The following is a 7,878-nucleotide window of genomic DNA, read 5'->3' on the forward strand; positions in this document are numbered from 1 at the left end:
GGAGCAGAAGCCGAATCCCAGTGCACCAGTACCAAGCAACAAAGATCCATTTGGGGTTTTGTCTAGACCCCAAAGATCCTAACCTCAGACCTCCAAGCCTTTCCTGGGTCCTATCCCCTCAAGCACCAGAGAGAGAGAGTGTGGAAGGTGGATCGGTTACACTTCTCTCAGAGATACTAAAAGGTTCAGGACCAAGGTCAAGGCAAGCCTTTCTGGCAACAGCCCAGAAGGAAGGCCTCTGTAGAGGCCCTCCCTCCCACCCCTTCACTTCTGGGCTGTATTCCTCCATCTCTCATCGGTTGGCCAACATCAACACATGCTTACTGGGTGCACTTTGGAAGGAATTCAGCACAGGTTTAACAGAAAGCTGTGGTCCACCAGACTGATGTTTGATGGGTGCCACAGCAGCAGAAGTGGGCATACACCCACAGGAGTTAGGCCAGCCCATTACAGAGGCAAATGCGGCAGAGAGCGGTGAACAGAGGCTTCCAGGTTGGAGCAGCTATGTGGGAGAGGGGCAGCAGCATGGCAAGCCAGAGAGCTGTCAGGTGGGCTGGCCACAGGACTGTGAAGATCACAGCTACAGAAACAGGCAGATGCAGGCCAGGGGAACAAGAGCGTTCCTGCGCAGAGGCACACGAGAAGCACCAGAAGAAGCTGTGGGTTGGCATTGGGACTCTGCTAAGGCAACACACTAAAACCGCCTGCTGCCCACAGGGGAGCCTGTTGAACTCCCCGGCAATCAGGAGGACAGAAAATTATGGAGAACTGGGGAAGTAGAATCCCCTCTCTCCAACCGTTGTAGATGGGCAGTTGGTTGCAAAATCTGGATGAAGAGGAACTGTGTCAGGTGGGTTTAAACTAGGAAGGGGAGAGCAGCCACATGGAGGGAGCTGGCAGTGCAGACTTGGAAGGGCAGAACAGATGTTAAGGATCGGAGATTAGGGAGTGGGGGCACAGACTTGGAAAAAGGGAGGTAGCTACTATATGATGAGAGAGATCAGAAGGTACTGAAGCATAGCAGTTCAGGAGCTACAGAAATGAGCATATGGGAAAAGCAAACAGTGGGGCTGTGAGAGCTGTGGGGAACACAGGCGGCTACATAGCCTGGCCGGACCACTGTGGGATGATTCCAGAGTTGTGGTTGGAGACCAGCTTTCACTCATCCCTTAGACATTCATTCTATTCATCTCGCCCCACTGAGACTGGAAGGAAAGAAACCTAAGAGGCAGATGATTTCAAACCCCAAGGTTCACTGGAGTTCCTTGAGTCTGAACTGAAAAATAGATTAGCTAAGGGGGAGGAGAGGGGGTTGAAAGCACAGGATATGGAAATCTTTTTGTGCATGAGTACAGACAACATTTCTACCCTGTTATTTACCTTCCTATTCTGCTGTAATGAAATGTATGTGGTTCAATGGTCACGTATATTTTCTTTGGTGTGTATAGAAATGTAATGGCCGGGGCTCAAGCTTGAGGTTTTGGGATAAGTGACTCAAAACAGCACAGGGGACCAGAGATGTAACACGAGGATCCAGAGTTGTATGGGAACCCATGGGGACCCAGCGTTACACACAACCTCACTTTGTAACTATTGATAAGTCACCTCACCTCCCTGTGCCTCAATTTCCTTATCTGTAAAATGAGAGGATTGGACTAGATGGTCTCTAAGGGGTCTTCCAGCTCTCACATTCGGCAATTCTGTCTGTGAGGACCTTCCCAGGACAGCTCAGGAAAAGCTACCTTCCATCTCAACCTTCCATGGTATGTGTAAGTCTTTGGGTAGGCCTTACCTTCTTGAAGAACCAACCTCTTCCCATTCCTCTGGAAGAGCCAACTGAAATAAGGGGTTAACTATGACAATCCATCTCAGACCAGGGGCTTCCTGGGGATGGGGGTATTTCCCCCCTTTAACCAGGTTCTCTATATCTTCCACTCCCTCCCCAGCAACAGTACTCTATTACTTCCACCCCCACCCCCAAACCCCCATCAGAACTCAACAGGTAACAAAAAACCATACTTGTCCAACCCCTATGTATGTGCCTCCCCCCCACTTCATACCCCACCCTAAATTGGTCTTCCCCCAACACTCATCCCTGCAGAAGGAGTCCGGTGTGGATGGCAGATCCATGAACATTTCAGGTGTCAGGTCCCACATTAGTCAATCAAGTTCAAAGTCAGACATTTTGAAAAGTGGATGGGGTTGAGGAGCAGAAGTGTGAAGAGTTCCAAGATGGTCAGCATCAAAATAAAACTAGTCCAGGAACAAAGGTATGGGGAAATTCGAGAATCCAAGAGCTTCTTACCCTTCTGTCGCCCAGCTTTGGGCTCCAAACAGATGCCTCTGACTCCAATGACAGGTAGAGAAGAAGTCCCTGGATTAGCTAGAAATGAGGACCACTCCCATCCCCTGGTGGTTTGGGAAGGATTCCCAGGCCTATTTCAGCATTGGGAGGATCTAGACTTGGAAGGAAAGCACTCAGGGAGGGTCTGACATCCCATGAGTGCTGGGGGCTGGTGGCAGATGAAGTGGTCCTGGGAAGAGGCCATGGGAAGGACTCGATGTGTGGGGCAGGGGCCAGGGACAGTTATGAAGTCGCCATGTTCTCCTCATCTCTCACAGAGCCAAGTTGATCTGGAAAAAGGGAAGGGGTCCAGTTAGCCTGGGTCAGAGGCTGGGGGGAAGCAGCCCCCAGAGCGTGCTGAGGATTGTGGTGAGGGCCAGGGCTGAGGAAGCCTGGGCCCCAAGGCTAGCCCCATTGCAGTAGTCGTACTGGCAGCAGGACGTGGTGGCAGCATTCTTGGTATAGCCATCGTACAGGGTCTCAAAGCAGGTGGGGACGCAGGACTTGCTGACTGTTACCCTGGTTGGAGTGATATCTTAACACCATAGGAAGGGGAGAGAAGAGGAAAAAGAAACAAGTTCAAGACTCCAGGAATGGATAGCCTTTTGCTCTTTTACTTCCCAGTTGTAATTACCCCCAAGGTGGGAGCCCCAGTTCTCCTTAAGACTGATTCCATGAGGTTAGGAACTAATTTACTATTCCGCTGTTTCTTCCAGACTGTGATTGAAATCACTCATGGCAGGGCCCCCGTATATTAAGTAGCTGCAGAGCAGACACCATCTGGCAAACATTCCTTTCCTTCATGCAACCCAGAAAAGGATGGGCATAAAGAGTAAGAGTCACATCCCACATAATCATCTAAAGGTGGAAAAATTACAAGGCAGTATTTACTAGAATGATAGGAGTTCTTGAAGCCTAGTCTTGTTTCTTAACCCCTGGCATTGCCACTGGTATTACAAGATATAATAAATACCTTGCTCTCCCTCTCTCAGGGTCTCAGTTTAAATGAGAGAATTCAATGAGATGATCACTAAAGTGTTCATCAGCTCTGTTGTTGCAACATAATGAAATTCTAGCTTTAATTTTGAAAGGGATTGAATGAATTACTTACAAGTCCGGGTGGTCATACAGTAGTTGACGTAATCGGGGCACCTCATCGGCTTGAAGCAGTTGTACCCTTTGTATTCACAGACATAGCATTCCAGGGCATGGGCTGTGCATAGAGACACAAAACAGTCATTAAAAGATTGACATTACCTTCCTCCAGTCTGTACTCTCTATCTCTGTCTAGGGTTCAAACATTGGAAATGTTTGAAAGAGACCTTCCAGACAGGTACATTTTCAAGGGGCTGGCCTGAGGGCTCAGGCCATGTTCCCATTTACCTCTATCTTTTTTTCTAATATCTCAAGTTGTTAGCATCACAAAGCTCATACAACCTACCCCCTCCTCTCCACCTCTGGTAACCCTTAACTTTAGCTATGGTTCCATATATTCCTTCCTAGAATAAGATTGCTGGAATGAGGTGAGGAGATGCATTAGAATACTGTCCTTCTGGACACCTCCCCCCATCCCACTCTCACCCCTGGATGTCAAACTCTTTTTCTTCCTTACTGAGTGGCTGGACCATGGTAGTCATGAGAAGCAAGACTGGAAAAAACTTCATGGTTGAAAGCAGGGGGAAGGGTTGCTAAGTTGAAGCAGGAAGCTGCAGGCAGGATTCTTCAGCCTTGAGAGAAGATTAAGGGGAAAGGAGAAAAAAAAGCACAGTCAGAAAGAATTAAATAAAGGCTTCAAGTTTCACATCCTTGCTCCTGTCCAATTCTGCTTAAAGCATTCCTTGTCTTTCTTCCTATCACTCTCTCTTCTCTGTCCCTCACTTCAGTTGGTTCATTTGACTTCTATTCCTTCATCTGTAAAATGAAGTTCTTATTTATATATCATCTCGGGATTTGCAAAACACTTTAAAGATATTCTCATTGGATCCTCCCAATAGGTCTGTGAAGGAGATGCTATTTTACACTAATTTTACAGATGAGGAAACTGAGGCTCAGTGGCATTACATGCTTGATCAGTCATAGAGTGAGGTAGGATTTTAATCTAGTTCTTCCAAGTTGTAAGTCTAGCATGCTAACCATGTTGTCCTGTTGCCTATTACGCCCCTTCTAGCTCTTAATAAATGAAACCAAGTATTTATAAGACATTGGCTCTATGGAAGATAGCTATCTTCAAGGGCAAGCTCAAACCATCCCCCCTCCGCCAGAAGGTCCTGTGAGTATTCTAGTCCAAATTGTTTTTAATCAATTCTTACATTCCTAATAAACTCCTCAAATATATGACCTTGCCATGTAGCCCATGTATCTCTGCAGTAAACCTGAAAAATCCCCATGCAGTCTTCACCTAAAGGCTTTTGTGAAGAGGAACCCTTCATCTGAGACAGTCCCTTCCTCTGTAGGACTGATCTTATCTTTGGTCAAAATCTTAGCTATGGCCACCCACTTTTTTTCCCCTATATAATAGGAAAGCATTTAAATGCTTAAAGCTATAGATCCCCTCCCTCCCTAGTCTTTTCTTCTGAAGGTTAAACATCCGCAGCTCCTTCCAAAGGTGTTCCCATGAATGGCTTCCAGGTCTCTTCAGTAGGAGAGTCTGGGCCACACCCATCTGGCCTTCGGGATGCTGGTTGGCTAATGCTCTCCGCATCCCGGACTGTGAGCTCCCAGAGAGCCCCTCCTTTCATCTCTCTCTGCCGCAGTCCCCCTCCCACCTGGGCTCTGCACGACACCGCTCAGAAGGGGGAGGGCTCAGGAGATGCCACTAGGATGTCTGAGCGGTAGACTGGGGGCAAGGGGAGGAGATATGAGTCAGCTTATTAAATCTTTGTTCAAGAAAGGAGCCTCTGATACTGCAAAAGGCACAGCAGCAGCAGCAACAACAATAAAAACCTTTCCCAGACTCTCCCACCTGGATGTATAGTGTCTGTCTAAACATCCAGTGCCCAGCCCCTGCCTCGCCCATTCTTATAATGCAGCAGGCTTGGGAAGGGTTAAGAGGATGGGCGGAGACATCAGTACCTTCCAGAGGCTCATTAAACTGTTCATCCCAGCTCCGTCTGTCCCCATCACTGCGCCATCCCTGCGGTCCCTATGATTCAGCATTCTGCAGTAGCAGAATCCCACCCCCACCCCACCCTCTGCAGCAACCCGAGAACTCTTTGTGAGCCCCCATTAGCAATCCCACGCCCCAACCCTATGGGAGGGGGCATCTCTTTGGGAAAATAAAAAAGTGTTAGGAAGCTTGAGGAAGGCAGATCATCAGGACGGCCGCAGGCTTGGGGCTCATTAACTGTTCATCCTCTCTCTCTCTCTCTCTCTCTCTCTCTCTCTCTCTCTCTCTCTCTCTCTCTCTCTCTTTGTTCCCAGTCTGTGCGCTACCACTGCGCCACCACTGCGCCACCATTGCGTCAACACTGCACCAACATTACGTCAACACTGCGGTCCCTATGATTCAGCATTCTGCAGTACCAGGATCCCGCCCCGCCCACTTCTGCAGGACCTTGGGAGCCCTGAGACGCCTTCTAAGCAGCACCAGCAAAATGAGACTCATATTTGCACTAATGACCTCGGAGGAGTATTTTGAGAAACCAGCTTTCAGACTGTACCGTACCATAGAAATAGGACGCATTAAGGCTATTGTTAAATTTTTCTACCCCCATTTTTTTGTACATTAATTTGTGACGCCTCGCGATTTCTATCCGCGCCCGTGAAAAAGCATCCTTCCCTAAGGCGCAACTAACTAAGTCTCTAACCCCGTTCTAGGCGACAAAGGATCCAGGGCATCCTTTGCGACGAATGCGACGAGAAGCTAAGAGAAGAAAGGTCATCACTGTGTTGCTATCTTCCCAGGACTCATTAGCTGTTCAGCCAGTCTCTATTTTTGTCCCCATTCCCCGCGCCACCACTGCGCCAAGATTGCGTCAACACTGCGGTCCCCATGATTCAGCATTCTGTAGTGCCAAACTCCCGGCCCCGCCCCGCCCCACCTTTGCCGCAATCTCCCGCCCCCCGGCCCCCCAATCAAATAGGGGCTCTAAAGCAGCCTAGGGAGGGCGGGAGGCATATTTCCTTACCTGTAAAGTGGGGCTAATTATCTCACGTCTCTCCCAAGGCTGCTACGAGGGGCAGCTCAGAAAATACATGCCAAGCGATTTGCACACCTCAAAGTAGTTTATACAGAGCCAGCAATCCTCGAAATAATATCCAACGTAACAGTGAGAATTGTTTTAGAGCACAAAGGGAGCGGAGAGTGGAGTGCGGGAAGACCGGGATTATGGGGGAGAAGCCCTGTTGAAAGTGAGGGCAAAAGATTGGAGGAGGAAGTGAAGATGTTAGAGAGAGAGAGAGAGAGAGAGAGAGAGAGAGAGAGAGAGAGAGAGAGAGAGAGAGAGAGAGAGAGGAAGAAGGAGGAGGAGGAGGAGGAGGAGGAGGAGGAGGGAGGAGAGAGAGAGAGAGAGAGAGAGAGAGAGAGAGAGAGAGAGAAGAGAGAGACAGACAGAGACAGAGACAGACAGAGACAGAGAGCGGAGGAGAGAGAGAGAGAGAGAGAGAGAGAGAGAGAGAGAGAGAGAGAGAGAGAGAGAGAGAGAGAAAGAGAAGAGAGAAGAGAGAAGAGAGAGGAGAGAGAGAGACAGAGAGCGGAGGAGAGAGAGAGAGAGAGAAAGAGAGAGAGAGATAATGCTGGGGCAATGGGAGGTCCAGAAAGGACACTGAATGATGGATACAAGACTGCGTGGAGCTTCTGTAGAAGACCCCAGCCCATTGCAGTAGGTAGAAGATTCCTCTATCTGCCCTGACTCCCTTCCCCTGAGGAACCCCTTAAATATCCGTCCACAGTAACTGGTAGAGTTCATAGGAGACCCTTCCCAGCACCTCGGCTTTCCCATACATCACTCACGTCCAGGTCCATCCGGGTCCTTCCAAGTCCGTCCAGATCCATCGGGGTCCATCGGGGTCCATCGAGGTCCATCGAGGTCCAAGTCCGCAGCTGCAGCCGCAGCGGCGGCTGCGGCGCAAGTGAGCGGAGAGAGCCGCACCGCGGTCTTTTAGACCCTCTTAGGCTCCGCCCCCTCTCCAGACCCCCTTCGGCTCCGCCCCTTGCTCCCTTACTGCAGAGCCCCCTCCTTTCTTCCAACCCCACCTCCCACTGCAGAATTTTGGCTCCTGGCCTAGAATCCTACCCCAAGTCTGAGTTCTGGCCTCAGACTATTGCCAGGACCCCTTTCTTCCTACCCCCCAACCCCCCCCCACATCTTCACCCCTTTCCCAAAATTAATCTTTTAGTCCAAAAGAAACCCAGACGTCATACTGTCATCTTAGGCTGGGCCCGGGCCTCTGCAGTCCTTTCTGGGCTCCGCCCCAGGCCTCCTTCCCCCTCCCTCAGTGCAGACTGCAGTCATTCCTCCCCCCACCTTTCCCCCATCCTTGTCCGCAGTCTCCCCACCTTACTCAAAACCTCTGCAAAATCAGCTTCATCACCT

At 49.7% G+C, this 7,878-nt stretch overlaps 1 protein-coding gene across 2 annotated transcripts; it reads right to left on the reverse strand.

The window, feature by feature from the left end:
- Window positions 1–2,183: 2,183 nt before the first annotated feature.
- Window positions 2,184–7,395, reverse strand: LYNX1 (Ly6/neurotoxin 1). Of its 2 annotated transcripts, none has more exons than XM_074199439.1 (4): window positions 7,296–7,395; window positions 3,957–4,071; window positions 3,456–3,557; window positions 2,184–2,879 (listed from the first exon to the last, which is right to left on the reverse strand). In XM_074199439.1, the coding sequence occupies exons 2-4, from the start codon at window positions 4,006–4,008 to the stop codon at window positions 2,668–2,670; spliced, it is 366 nt and encodes a 121-aa protein (XP_074055540.1). In that variant the 5' UTR covers window positions 4,009–4,071; window positions 7,296–7,395; the 3' UTR covers window positions 2,184–2,667. The 2 variants fall into 2 exon arrangements, with proteins under 2 accessions (XP_074055540.1, XP_074055541.1); XM_074199440.1 differs by lacking the exon at window positions 7,296–7,395 and adding an exon at window positions 6,472–6,707.
- Between the last annotated feature and the right edge of the window lie 483 nt (window positions 7,396–7,878).

The sequence above is a fragment of the Macrotis lagotis genome, chromosome X, assembly GCF_037893015.1.
Source record: "Macrotis lagotis isolate mMagLag1 chromosome X, bilby.v1.9.chrom.fasta, whole genome shotgun sequence".
Taxonomy (NCBI): Eukaryota; Metazoa; Chordata; class Mammalia; order Peramelemorphia; family Peramelidae; genus Macrotis; species Macrotis lagotis.

Coding starts and splice junctions, on each gene's coding strand:
- LYNX1 (XM_074199439.1), bottom strand. CDS start 4,008: ATGAAGTTTTTTCCAGTCTTGCTTCTCATGACTACCATGGTCCAGCCA. Junction 3,558..3,956: donor TACCATGGTCCAGCCACTCA/GTAAGGAAGAAA, acceptor CTCTATGCACAG/CCCATGCCCTGGAATGCTAT. Junction 2,880..3,455: donor CTGTATGACCACCCGGACTT/GTAAGTAATTCA, acceptor TATGGTGTTAAG/ATATCACTCCAACCAGGGTA.